Raw genomic sequence first — 14,773 nt, 5'->3', positions numbered from 1 at the left:
AATACTTTGTCTCGCCAATAATGTATACGGAATGTACACGATGTTTATATACATGCCAGAGCTTTGTTTGAGTGTCATGTCGTTCGCGGTCATGCATTGCACTAGTAGGCAAAAACGCTGTCACGGCTTGCATAGATCAACCCCTTTCGCGAGTGTGCAGCACTATGAGGATAGCTATAGGGCCTTGTTGGTACGGCATATCTTTCTTTGTTGTAGCGCAAGCTGAATGACCAGGACAACAGAAAGGCGCATCTGACACACACAGCACTAACTTTCAACAATAGATTTATTTCCACTTTTCGTCGCTATATATACACCCTCGAAGCGCCATACAACATGTGTGAAATCTCGGTAAACATGAACAAAAAACCGGGAAGCACACGCAAGCAATTTTTTGCCACACAGCGTGACAAACATGTACACGTTCAATGCGAATAAACATAGTCGAGCTCTTTTGTGGATACAGACATGGAAGGCTTACTGACGTATGGTTCACCAAATGTTGATGTGTGCCTAGCTTCCATTGTCAAGCGCCTCATCTCACAACTGCTTCTACTCATAATGACTGTTTCTTTAAATCTGGCTTTGCGTTTGCATCTCTTGCAATGGATGGCAAGAAAGCCGTGGGCAGCCACGTTGTTTACTTTGTTATTGTGTTCTCGTAGCTTGTCATTTATGCATCTACCTGTTTGGCCAATGTAGGATCGTCCACACCCGTGAGGAATGCGGTATACCACGCCCGCGATACAATCAACGAAGTTGTTTTTATGATCCTTCTGTCATGCAGTACGTGTGATTCTTTGTGCCCTTGTGTTTCTACAGCGGCTGTCCAATTTACAACGTTGACGCCGCTCCTTCCAGCAATCTATTCGTTAATCTGTAGGTCAACCTATGCATGTATAGGATGACGGCAGCCTTTCTTTTGTTTATGTCAGTGCTTTTACCATGCACCTGCTCTGAACTGGTTTAAGGGAACACGCGGGCAAACTAAAGAAAAAAGGAGGATAAGGGCGCGCATATGGCGGCTCATGTTACCGCGTGTGGTTGTGACGATCGATTTTCTGAGACTAATATTCTGGGCAGGAGTGGTAGCGCCTCTTCTAGGCTTCCACTTGAACGCTTTTTTATCAAGAAGACTAGAGATAGGTCTATAAGTGAGCCTTCTATCTTATTACTAGATGCAGTTTTTGACTTCTTGCGCAACCGCCTGTGATGTACACGTACCTGTTCTCTTTTGCTTGGCATGCGCATGCGTGACAAGAGTATATATATATATGTGTGATCCTATCCTTCCAATAAACAGTTGGGAGTAGCGCTTGTTGTCGTCCAACTTTATTGTTATTGTGTTTTTATCGTGCTAATTTAGTACTTCAATTGTAGATTGGGAAGCGTGCTTATACCACAGTTTCTTCGATAGGCGGCGCATGCCCGATGGGCCTGACGTATCACGTATCGCTCAAAAGTGTAACTATCTAACATATATATTTATCCTGTAAAGGTAACACTACTTGAGCTGCGATTTTTTTTATGTCAGGACTAGGAGTGCCTGTAATACATCGGCCCAGCTTTCCTGTTTTATCCTCAATCATTCACCTCTTCTCGTCCTTGCGCCTTTCTAACACACTCACTCCAGTTTTATGACGTGGTAATGTTTTCTCCTCGACACGGTACAGCCGAAGTAGGAAGAAAAAACAACATGCATGCAATAACGAAACATGACCGTGAGTTATAAGTGCAACTCGCGGAATTCATAGGCCATATTATGGAACTCGCAGTGATTGTGTCTTACTCGCGGCGGCGTTATCTGAAGTTTTAAAACGGGGCGTAAAACCAATTTCGTGGCTCCGGGTTGGCGTTGCGAGAGTGCAGAGGCACCGCTCAACGCCCCTGCTGCGCTTAACCCATTGACTAAAATCTAAGACAGTGACATTCTTTAAGCTTAGCGCCCGAGCCGGGGAGGGAGGGTAGGCGGGCAGGTATTGGCGCCTCCCGCACAGCGGAGCGAAATGGTTGCCTTCGAGTTGTTCACCTACCCGCCGTGGTTGCTCAGTGGCTATGGTGTTGGGCTGCTGAGCACGAGGTCGCGGGATCTAATCCCGGCCACGGCGGCCGCATTTCGATGGGGGCGAAATGCGAAAACACCCGTGTACTTAGATTTAGGTGCACGTTAAAGAACCCCAGGTGGTCGAAATTTCCGGAGTCCTCCACTACGGCGTGCCTCATAATCAGAAACTGGTTTTGGCACGTAAAACCCCATCATTTTTTTTTTTTTTGAGTTGTTCACCTGGAAACAAACGCATGAGCATCCGCACGCTGCCGGCTGAGTATTTATTTGTTGTGTTCTGCTTTTTTTTATTAATTCGTTTGACTTGCGCCAGCACCATGACACTTGCTGTTGGCCACCGCACTGCGCTTCGGACGGCAATGCATGCGGCGTCTTTCGCGCAAGTTCCGCTGCTGCTACAGTGTTGTTGCCGACGTATCCCTTACGCTGAATTTAGTGTTTTACGTGAGAAACCCACGATGTCTTTATGGCGCACTCCGTAGAGTGGGGAACTCCGGATCAATCTTGACCTCGAGAGTACCTTTAACGTATCCCCAGTGCACAGGACACGGGCATTTTTGCGTTTACCCTTCAATCGAAATGCGGCCGCTCTGGCCTGGATTTGATCCCGCGACCTCGACTTAGCAGCGCAACATCACAATCGTTAGAACATAGCGTGCAGCGGGTATGTCGTGTTACGAAGCCTGAAGAATGCAGCAATGAAAAAATTAGCGTTGCCTTATATTTAATGGCTTTCGCATCACACGATCTTAAGGAACTCGAAAGTTAGTTTGACTGTCCTGAATAGATGCGTGTGCGGCAAATTTGTACATAAGGCGTCAGCTCTATTTTGCACGATTGTTGCTCGAAAGAACCGAGACAGTTTTTGTAGAGACTTAACCTGGTAAGAATTTTGCGAAATCTGGGTGAGCTACGAATACAGCACAGTACGGGCGGACTAGCTTTCTTTATGCGCTCTGAAAGTTTAATTTCCTCTATTTCCCTTTATAACCGTAAGGAATATGCACTTCATTGTTTCGTAATTGCATAGCTTTAATTAGCACCTGCCGTAAAATATGAACAACATTATATAGTGTTAAGGGAAACAAAATAATTCTCCAGAGGGCCGAAGGTGCATGTTTTTTTTTTTTTTTCGCACATGCACTCCTGATATGAAGGTCTTGAGTTTTATGTTTATTGCGAGGAGAAAATAAGTGTCGGAACTATGTGAAGAAACGACAAAATAGGAATAAATGACAGTCATGCTTATGTGACCCTGAGTAGCATTAAACATCCGTATAAGAAGTATCTATGTAGGTAATGCAATTTGTACTGTTCTCTGGTCAGGTTTCGGTGCCAAAATGTCTTTGCCGCACGCTGACCCCTACCATAAAAAGTCTGCATGACTTTGTTCTCTGGCTAAACATAATTGCGAATGGCGCCTATTTTCTGTGCGGTCATTTGTTGATATGGTTCCGCGTTTTTTTTCTTTTCTTCCATAAAGTTATGAACCAAGTAGCCCCACAACAACTAGTGATAAGTGTTATATTTGCTCCACCACTCAAGAAGCTATTGCGAAAAGTGCACGATCACAATACAAAATAGTATTTTGTCGACATTTTAAGCACAAATAGAAGATAGTTAGTTAGTTAAATGGGGTTTAATGGCGCAAAAGCGGCTAAGGCTATGCTGCGCCAAACACGAGGTGTATTAAAATCTAGTTTATGAAGGAAAAGGCTGTGTTAATAATCTATATTTTATCTAAAAATCCAGTGTCATCTAGAAATTTACGGACGCCACATAATGGGACTAGCGGATCATCACCTAAAATTAGAGCAGGGTGAAAAGGTATGTGTAGTTGATATAATTTGTGCAAACGTGCTCGTCTGGGTGTTTCAATATGCGTACATGTCAGTAATACGGGCATAACTGTTAGTGGCTCTTGACATTTCTCGCATGTTGGTGTTTCTTCTTTCGTAAGTAAATAATTGTGTGTGAGGTGTGTGTGCCCAATGTGTAGTCGGCATAAAACTACTTCGATGAACCGCTCCTGATGATAACATGACTTCCACTCGCCAACTATGGGTTTAGTCAGATGTAGCTTGTTGTCGGCACAACGTTCCCATTCGCATTGCCATTTTGCCGTTAAGGCTTTTCTAATCGCACGGATGCTATCTTCGTATGGAAGTGTTGCGTTTGTTATCTCTTTGTACGCTGCCATCGATGCACATATATCAGCTGCTTCGTTACTCTGTATCCCAACATGGCTTGGAACCCAGCAGAAATGAATTGACGTCCCATATTTGTTAAGCGCTACCATGTTTAAAATGTCGCCTATCAGGGGTTCACAGTCAGATTTTAGGTGTAGAGCCTTCAGTGTGTTTAATATAGAGTCAGTGTATGTGAGTGCATCTTTGTGTTTATCAGTAATAGTAATAATCTTTTTAACAACAACCCATATAGCGTAAACTTCGGCCGTGAAAACAGAGGCGTGTTGTGGCAGTCGAATACTTGTTTCCCAATTTTCCGTTATGGCCCCCACACCCACGTGATCTTTTGTATTAGAGCCATTAGTGTAATACGCCATGTTATTTTGATATTTGTCCTAAAGTGCACGGAATTCTTGTATAATGTGTTCGTGTGGGATGTCTCTTTTCTTCAGATGTGTTAACGTCGAATCACATAAGTGTGTGAAATCGTGCCACGGGGCCAACCGTTGTGGTTTTTGGCAAGCTAGAGGACTTCGTGGGGAATGTCATAATCCCGACAGTATTGCTCATACCACAGGACAAGTGGCGTAATAATGTTCGGTTTATTTGTATAGTGTAAGCGTGAGTTGCATTCTGTGAGGATTTTGTGGCGTATGTGTTGCGGTGATGACTCAATTCTGAGTACGTAAGAAAAAGTGAGTAATGGTCTGCGCTGCTGTAAGGAGGGTTAATTACACTCGACGTATAAACTTTGAATAGGTGCAGTTTTGTACGCACCACTTGCCAGTCTCAGTCTAAGGTTATGTACTGGATAAAGTCGTTGGATGTAGGACTGTCTGGCTGAGCCGTAAACCACGGAGCCGTAGTCTAAAAGCGTACCCACAAGAGACCGGTAAACACGTAAAAGACACGTTCGGTCGGAACCCCAGGGCTTATGAGACAAAACTTTAAGGATATTTGGAGCTTCATTTTCTATTATCTTTAGTGCTTTTACGTGAGTTAGGAAGTTTGTTGTCAAAGGTTACGGTTACTCCTAAAAAAGTATGGTCTTGTTTCACCGGCAGTATGGTGTCGTTCAATTTTAGGACTGGATCGCTGTGTAGCCGTCGTTTCTGAGAGAACCAAACAGTAACTGTTTTCTGTGTGTAGAAACGGAAACCATTTTTGTTAGCCCATTGTGTGTGTTTATTTATTATCATTTGAAGCTGCCTTTCACAGGTTGGGAAATTTGAGGCGTGGCAACCCACTTGGAGATCGTCTACGTAAACAGAGTGCATAAGAGACGATGGTATAATCTTATTAACTGAGTTCGTTTTTACTAAAAACAGTGTCGTGCTGAGAACACAGCCTTGTGGAACGCCATTTTCCTGCGTAAATGTATGAGAATGTACTGTACGCAGACGTACCTGAAAAGTTCTATTAGACATAAAATCAGCTAGGCAATTCAGCATTTTACCATGGATGCCGAGGTCAGCCAGGTCTCTTAAAATTCCATATCTCTATGTGGTATCATAGGCTTTTTCTAAATCGAACAAAACTGCAAGACAGTGTTTTTGTAAAAATGCATATGGAATTTCATGTTCTAGACGGACAAGAAGGTCAGTGTTGAACAACCCTTTTTATATCCACACTGGTGGGTGTCTATGAGGTTTCTTGATTCTAAAATAAACGAGAGTCTTATACTCATAATGCTTTCATATGATTTTGCCAAACAGCTTGTGAGAGCAATGCGTCTGTAGCTGCTTGCGGACATTGGGGATTTACCGGCTTTAAGAAAAGGAACTACTATTGCTTTTTTCCACTCTTCGGGCTTTATACCTGATTCCCAGGTTATGTTGAAAAATTTAAGGCGAGCTTCTACAGATGCCTGCGATAGATGAGCCAGCATGGCGTAGTGAATACGGTCGTGTCCTGGCGCTGTGTTTTTCCCTGCAGAAAGGACTCTGTTTATTTCTTGTTGTGTAAGGCGGGAATTGTATAGTTCATTTAACGCGCCAGTAGTGGGCAGCTTCTGTTTTTCAGCAGACTGTTTGTACTGTAAAAATTCCTTTGTATAGTTCCCTGAACTGGATACATCACGAAGATGTTCACCAAGTATATCTGCCTGTTCTTGTATTGTTGTTTGTGTGTCTGGACTTGTAAGTAACAGTATTGTATAAGATGAGTAATCTCCCCGAAACTTTCTAACCTGTTCCCACATGCGTTTAGATGGGACTGAACTGTTTATGGAAGATACGTATTTCTTCCACGATGATTTTTCTGCCTGCCTCCTGATATATCGTGCCTTGGCTTTGGCCTGTTTAAAGCACGAAAGGTTGGTATAGGTGCGGTGTCTTCGTAACGTACCCCAGGCCTATTTTGAAGCATTTTTGTTTTCTGTGCACTCAGGAGTCCACCAGGGCAAAATTTTTTTTTGCGCACAAGGCTGGATGTTTGAGGTATTGCCTTTTCTGCCGCTTAAATTAAAACCGCAGTGAACTTCTCAATTATTTCATTTAGGCTGAGTTCATTTAAAAAGACTTTTTCGAGTTTTGCATGTTTCACAAAAAGCGGCCAGTCGGCAAGATGTGTTTTCCAGCGACGTGGCTTAGAGTTTGTGGTAGGTAATGTGGATGATAGCTTGATAAACACCGACAAACGATCACTTCCATATGAAGTGTCGAGGACTTCCCACTTAAAATCGCTAAAAACAGCGGGTGAGCAGAAGGCTATATCTAGAAAGCTAAATTTGTGTGAGCTTGATGAAAAATATGTTGTTGAAACCGAGTTTAAAAGACATATTGCTCTTAGACAAAATAAAATCTTCGATAACTTGCCCTCTTTGGTCTGTTCTATCGCTGCCCCAATGTGCGGTACGTTTTTTTTTCACGCAATAAATGCCGAGTACACAACGAATCTGTAAGAGCGGAAAATGCGGTATTAGTAGAAATTACGCCAATGCGGTACACGCGAGTTCAGCGGGGACTAGCGCGCCTCGAAACAAACTTCAAAGGCGAGGAACGAGGAAAAGCGCGAGCAGCGAGGAGACCAGGAGAAGGAGAGGTCGTGTGAGAAACAATGTGGGTGGTTTTAGTCTTATTCAAGGGGTTTACGGCTGCCCAAGCTGGAAGAACACCTGTTTGATGCTTCACGAAGCGTGAATCAGCAGGACAGACGGGCGTCTGGGTTCCTTTTACTTAATTATAATTCTGCTTTATCACTCACTATTCACGGACGGCCAATCTTGGTGACGAAAAGTGTGGAGTGCCGCTAAGACCATTGAGGAAGTGCGAAGAGTAATATCGTCTTAATAGAATCGTTAAGTTATTCCAGCTACCCGGGACTGCATTATCACCGGATACTTCGTGGATGCAGCTTTATCAATTATTGAGCGGCACCTTCTCTGGGCGCGTGTGTTCACATAATAGGATGAGTTGACAATCATTTTCAAGGAATTTGTCGCCCTTACTAATCTAATAACGATTATCCATTACAACTAGAAAAATGTCAAAACTTCACCGGTGGTGAAATTCTTTCCTGCAATTTTTTTCTGTACTCCATACTACATTCGGACTCTAAGAAAAAAATAAATTGAAAAAACTAGACCCGTACGTAGCTCTGCTAACTTTTAGGTATGTCATAAGATACTTAAAGTGCGATGAATATGACGTTTTGACAGCGCGTCTTTGCCTACTCGCATACTATCATTTATCAAGGTGACCTCCTGGACACGTTTCGGCGCCTGTCCCGTCCATGCTTTAGCAATTGTCCGTGTTGCGCTGTTTACCGAAGCGCAAGCTAAACTAACTCGCCCAAGCGTCAGTTTTGTTTACTACTTCATGTCTCCTGTCTCACATGAACTTGCGATTTCGAGCGGACTGGGGACGCGTTAGCAAATGCCCAACACACCTGGACTTTTTTCTTAGGTGCCTCCAGAGGGGTGTCGTCCAGCTATAATGCCCTCAAGTAATGCTTGCCTGAAGGTAGGATCTAATATCTGTCTACCATCACTACAGCTCAGTGCTCTAACCATTAGGCCACAGTTCGAGGCATGCTTCTCTCGGGGGCAAGTCCGTCTTTGAAACGCCTGGCGTTCGTGTCACGTGCAAGCTTCTGGTATTCTTCCCTTGATGCAGTTTGCGCTTTTAGACGCTGTGCTAGGCTACGCCGCCTTCAGGAAAGGCCCATATTTTTCGTCAGGCGGATTGTACTAAGTGGGTGAAGCCCACCTAAAATGCCATAGTGCTGGATCCGCGACTTAGTGGGCTTCCCGTGTGCCTTCCTTTGTCACGGTTCAGTTCTATTTCATGTATTCCATAGGAATCGACAGATTTTTTTTAGGCGGCACGAGGACATCTTTTTGGTTGCAGCAACACGGCGCAAGCAATGTGTTAGGCGACTTGTGCGGCATTGCGATATGCCATTGCGTGAGCAGCAACCGGGCCATGCGTGCCCGTTGGTGATTAGCAAACGACATAGAATTATTGAGTGCGTCGAAGCGCGACCGAACAAAGACGACGCTTTTCGTGCTTGGCTCACGGCCAACACGCTTCTGGCTGCTGGCGGAACGCGGCCTTGAGGAAAAAACAGAAGCTACATTTGTAGCGACATCCAGGTCGACCCCTCTTTAAGAACGCCTGCAACGAGGAAGTTGTGCGCGTGGAACGAATCCAGAGTCAAAGGTGCTATGAGGGCCCCACGCCTATTAGCTTTAGACGCTGCCACTAACTTCACACGTACTGCGCTCTTGCGGATTATAATAGTATACATGCGCATGTTGCTCATGCGCGGCACGTGTGCAAAGAATGACCTTCAGGTGTAGCCGCTCTCTTGAAAGAAGCCAATGCACTCTGCTGAGAGTGAGTCCCTTATGAAATTTTCAAGAAGGCAGCGTTCAAGGAACAATTGGAATCCAAGGAAGGATGGGGTGGGCCACATGGAATTATTATAAGTTCGCTTTATGGGCAAATATCATGCAATTTCATTCACGAGACGAGAGTTATGGTTAACCTTGATACCGTAGGCACAAGGAACTTTAATTGGACTCGAAGCGACCCGCCGCAATGTTCACAGAGCGTATGTGAAGAAAAGAGTCAATCGTCATTCACATGGGGCGCTATAACGTAAAACTATTCCAAACTTTTCTATTCCTTTTCTGCTATCAGCCCTCCAGTATTCGTCAAAAACTTTTTTCGACCACCCCCACTTCACCTGTCTGTCACGCGACGTCACGAAAACCGCGATACTTCCCCATCTGATATGATATGTACACACTGATTATGCATGATTTGACAGAAAAAAGAAAAACAGTTATTTCTGATTCGACCACTTTTCGCCATTAGCCCTGGGCTATTGGTAAAAAGTTTTTGGGCTGCACCCACTTCACCTGCCTGTCACGCGACGTCACAAAACCGCACAAACTCACCGCGTCAAAGTGGCGTGTACGCGATAAAAATGCATTAATATGCCGAACAAAACTGAATTTTCTTCGGAATAGCAGCAGGCTGCCCCGTTCCGAAAGGAATAAAAGATGGCTGCCGCCAATCGCTGAGACGCTGGCTACTCGCACCTGCCGGAGAGCATGGGTGTATTTGCGTATAATAAAACTACTCGCGTGGCCGAGTAACGTTTTAGAGCACTTTCGGTATGTTTAACACCTCATTCTGCCAACTCTTCTTTGCTGAGGGTCAGATTTAGCGTCATTCTTAAGCTTTTGTTGCATGCACAAACACAAACTAAGTAAGGGAAAGCCGACCAATCGTAGACGCCGGCACCACCCTCTTCATCCGGTTATCGATTTTCAGTGCACTGGCTCTGCCCCAGTGAATCCGTCTCCGCTTGAGCGTTCTCCTCGCCTCTTCTCAGCCAATTAGAAACGACAACCCGCTCAGTGTAGACAATGTTATTCGTTTTTCAAGCAAACAAAAGTGACCTCCTATGAACGAGGAGAGCGTTTGATTGGTCTGTTCAGACAACCCTGCGGGTGACCGCCCGGTGCTTGCGTCGGTGGTTACGCAAATTTGACGTCAGGAGATTGGAATAGAAACATATTGGAATAGTTTTACGTTATAGGGCCCATGGTCTGCACAACAGCTCGGAACACACCACTTTTTTTTCACTTATTTTCTACTAAACAATGGGAAAGCTCACCTATGGAAGACCGCGCTTATTACGTTTGCTGAAAAGCATTCTTTCATAAAGCCGTCAAACTATAAATATTTTAAAAGTATCCGCACATAAGTTCCAAATTTCCTTTTTTTTATACTACTGTAATAATTCACTTGGTCAATTCTGTTCGAACTACGAAATACATGCCAATATGCAATGAACTGATATGCGGCCAACAAACATCTTGATACTTCCATCTCATTCATGTATCCCCTACAAATACTTATCCAATGGCGTTACAACAATTGCTTTCCCAGGAAATGAGCAAGGGAACTTGTTTTGTGACAGGTTACTGAGAACGCCAATATATTTTGCAGTACACATTTAGTTATGTTTATGGATGTGTTATTCCAAATTCCGGCTTGCGCGAATTCGCCGAGTTTATCCCTCAAAAACTAGTTGTACAAACCAAATGTATGAAATGAAGCCTGCCGCTAATTATAGAAAAAGACATTTTCTTTCAATTTATGGGGACCTGTGTACACCATGAGCGCAAAATGTACAGACAAATCAGAAGTATGTAGCAACAAGCTTGATCGCATAAAAAAATAAGAGTGTCAGTGTCTTAACTTCGCGCCTATCGGGCTCGTAGTGACAGCGGGCTGCGACGTGCGTAGCAAGCTTCCTAAAACTAATTAGATATTCCCTTATAGATTAATTCGGCAGTATGCTTTTTACGCTATGCGCGTTTCAAATCAAGCACAATCTTATCTAAGACAGAAACAAAGTTGTCTGCGACACACGACAACTCACAGAAAATGCGCTGTAACCGTCTTCCTGAGAGTCATCCACTTCGTAGTATTGTATCAGAAATTGCACTCTATATACCAAAGCTAAATCTCGCTATTCGCTATCGAAGTTGAAGTGAATGCATGGAGTTGTGTGCTACATAGACTACCTTTCGTTTTCTACTCAAAGGTAAAATTGTCGCTACAAAATAACAAAACCTTAGGACATATACAAGCCACGCGATGGTGCTGCTCTTGCTCGACGTTTTCGCGTATGACAATTTTCAGAAAACAAAACTGTCTCGCACCATGAGGGACTTTTTAACGTTATTAACCGTGGCAGCATAGCGCTGCTGAGTTAGAAATCGTGGGTTCTGTACCGGCTGCAGCGGCTGCAGTGTGATACAAGCGAAAAGCAATAACACGTATTGAAGTAATTTATGTGCACGTTAAGGAACCCTGGGAATAAAAAAAAAAAACATGCGGAGGAACCCGGTACAATCTGCCTCATCAAAAGATCCAGGTTCTGGCACGCGAAATTCCAGAGTAAATTTTGTTTTCCAACGTGAAGCACAGCATTCGCTTCCGCGTGAAAACCTTTAAAAGGGTGCAGAACGTCGCGTACAGTAATGCAAGATTGGCAAAGCCCGAAAGTGCCAAGAACTTACCAGTTATTATGGCAACTTTTCCTTTCAGGTCAGGCATGGTGAGTTCGACTTCAGGGAGTCGCTCGGTACGGCGGCTCCGCGGACGAAGTGAAGCGGACAGCACGGCCTTGTGGCGTAAACTGAAGCTCGCAACAGCCACAAATCATGGGCCGCCCCGGACCCGGCAGCGTCCTCCTTTCCTGCTGCATCGCCTACACGGAAATCCGCGTCGTTGCGCAACATCTTCCATTCTTTTTGAGCAATGGCGGCCGTCACCATCCGTTAAGTGGTGAACACAGACGGCTAGAGAAGGGCTCACATCATTTGCTCGCTCGTGACCTTTTCAATGGTGTGTATTCATTACGTAGAAATCGACGGGTATGGAGACGAAATTTTCGAAAAGGCTCCTGTACCTAGATTTACGTTAAGTGACCCCGGGAGGTCACAATTATACCTGTGTACCCGATTACGCCGTCGCTGATAATGATGTCATGGTTTTTTGCGCATAACATTCCCGAATTATAGAACAAATGGTGGACCGAGTGTTCAGGCGTCACGCCATTATGTGATTTCTAATGATTATCATAGTCCCCGCACACCTCTTCCTCGTCCGTTGCTAGGATCCAAGGCCATCAACAACTGCTTCATAAATGTTGTTTTAAAAAATGCACTCACCGCAGTGATAACGTTTATGAGGCATAAATCAATCCAAATTTATTTCCTTTGGGTAGGAGGAGTACGGACTAAAAGCTTGAGCAGCGTGGCGAGGTCCCGACCCCATTACAGTTGGTAAAACAGCAGGATGACGGTCAGTCTTGCACAAAGAGTTCAAATAAATCGACGAATATTACATAACATCGAGTAACAAAATTTTGTAGCAAGGCACGAAAGAATAGAAGCCATTTGCGTAGGCTTGAAATTGCATGAACATGAGAAGCAGCGATCGACAAGGAGGCACGAAAAAAAAATCGAAAGGATGTACTAGTCCTGAAAATAAAGAGACTGCGCGCAGCGTTTAAGAAGACAACTTTGATTACACGAAGGATCAAGACCTTCATGGTTTCATAACTTTAGAAGGGAAGGTAGCTTGTAGAACAAAGATTGTTCATCATAAGTAGTTCTAGGGGTGGGCACAGTCCACATTTCTTTGTGCCTGCTTGGAAGAACACTTGTGTTTGCTTTTCACTTAGCAAGAATAATTATGGTATCGGTGCCATACTTAAGAAAAGCTTTATAACACAACATCAGCCTATAATTATATAACCAGGACACTTGAAAAATTTCGTACTTCGTAAAAAAAGTTTTGTAGAAGAAGCATAATGTACAGCAATGTACAGCAACAATATGTCGCTTGGCTCTTTTCTGCAGCAAATGCAGCTTGCGCACATTTGTTACACCAGTAGTACACCACAGTATCTTCACCTTGGTAGGAAGAATACATCGCGTACGTGGAAGGACACCTATGGCAGATGACATCTTGGAATGGAGGTTTTAAACATGTACATTCCATGCAAGGTGCTTGAAAAATATATACTCCAAGGGTTTTAACAGTATCGAGAAACTCTAACTGCTGAGAGGCCAGAAAGAAATTCAACTTCTTTGTCAGCGTTTTTCCTTTAGGAGTGTAGAAAATAACTTGTGTTTTTAAAGGGTTCATTTTTTTTTAAATCACCGAGGCCGAGGCATCTAGGTCAGACAGCGTTTTGTTAGCCTTCACTTCCATCTCAGTTTCCAAATTCCCTCTAATAAGAACTGTCGTGTCATCAGCCTACAAGACGGATGTTGCGTTGTCTGTGCAGTGTACATTGTATTTTTCTAACTGAAAAATAAGAGTGCCCTAGAATGCTTCCCTGTGGCAGACCAACAACGACCGGCTTCCTTGCAGATGTTTCATTGTTTGTATCCCCAAATTGTGCCCCGTTTGAAAGATAGGATTCTGAAAGCGCATGCACTGTTCCACGCACACCACAGTTTTCTAATTTGCTAAGAATGATGGTATGATCAATTAAGTCAAATGCCTTGGAAAAATCGACGTATATACCTAATGCCATTTGATTACGACTGTATGCACCTGTAATTCTTTCTTTTTGATTCAAGAGGGCTGCTTCGCTAGAGCGATGCTACCTAAACCCGTGTTGAAAGTCTTGATACAGTTTGTGGTGATTACAAAATGATAGAAATCTGATATGCAATATTTTTTCAATACTTTTTGAAAACACTGGAATTATCGAAATAGGTCGATAGTTGTTTAATGCCCCCTTATCATCATGCTTGAAGACTGGAACAACACATGAAGTCTGCCTTTGTTTAGGGAATACAGCTGTAGATAATATTAAGTTATAAATATGGGTAAGAACAGGTCATATAATATCAAGCGCATACTTTATGGGGCGAATAGGCATACCATCGGCATCCAGGGACCGGCGGTTATCTATATCGCTGAAGCAAGAAAAGGCTTCTAAGTACTAGTTGAGGCAAGGATTAGAGTGTTACTAAACGCGTTTACAGGCAGGAACTGAGTATAGCTCTTGAGGCCTTCAATGTCATTTAACTGAGGTTTTAATGAGAAGATTTCATTCAACGCGTTTTTATAGCATTTCCGGAAAGTTTCTGCCCGTTAGGACAAAAAACATCTGGAACAGCTGAAATTGAATTAGGCTTTAACAAAGCATTCAAGTTGCGCCAGATTACATCACTTTTTTTTATTGGCTGGGTCACTAAAAATTTCCACGAAATAAGCATCCTTAGCAGTGCTAAGCTGATTTGCGAGATTATTTCTATATTTCTTAAACTCCCTGGGCAGGGCTGGCTCTCTAGATTTCACTAGATTTCACAACTCAAGCATTCAGGGCATGTTTGCGTTTAACCATACCAAGAAGCGCAGGTGTTAGCCAAGGTTTTCGTGCTTTGGATGGCCGTGCCATTTTTTTTCATGGGGAAGTGTTCATGGTAAACAGTTTTGAAAGTGCTCATAAAACCAGTGTACGCCGTGTCACT

The 14,773-nt window shown here is 43.6% G+C and overlaps 1 protein-coding gene across 1 annotated transcript in view; it reads right to left on the bottom strand.

The window, feature by feature from the left end:
- The window catches only part of LOC126524428 (meso-2,3-butanediol dehydrogenase-like), a 47,421-nt gene extending 33,545 nt beyond the window's left edge, over window positions 1-13,876 (bottom strand). The window contains exon 1 of the mRNA XM_072287362.1: window positions 11,798-13,876. Coding sequence (XP_072143463.1) covers window positions 11,798-11,834 — 37 coding nt within the window. The 5' untranslated portion in view covers window positions 11,835-13,876. The remainder of the gene's footprint in view (window positions 1-11,797) is intronic.
- Window positions 13,877-14,773: the final 897 nt, after the last annotated feature.

This window comes from Dermacentor andersoni, chromosome 3 (assembly GCF_023375885.2).
Source record: "Dermacentor andersoni chromosome 3, qqDerAnde1_hic_scaffold, whole genome shotgun sequence".
NCBI lineage: Eukaryota > Metazoa > Arthropoda > Arachnida > Ixodida > Ixodidae > Dermacentor > Dermacentor andersoni.
Note: the sequence above shows the minus strand (reverse complement) of the source record. Positions and strands in the feature narration are given on the sequence as shown.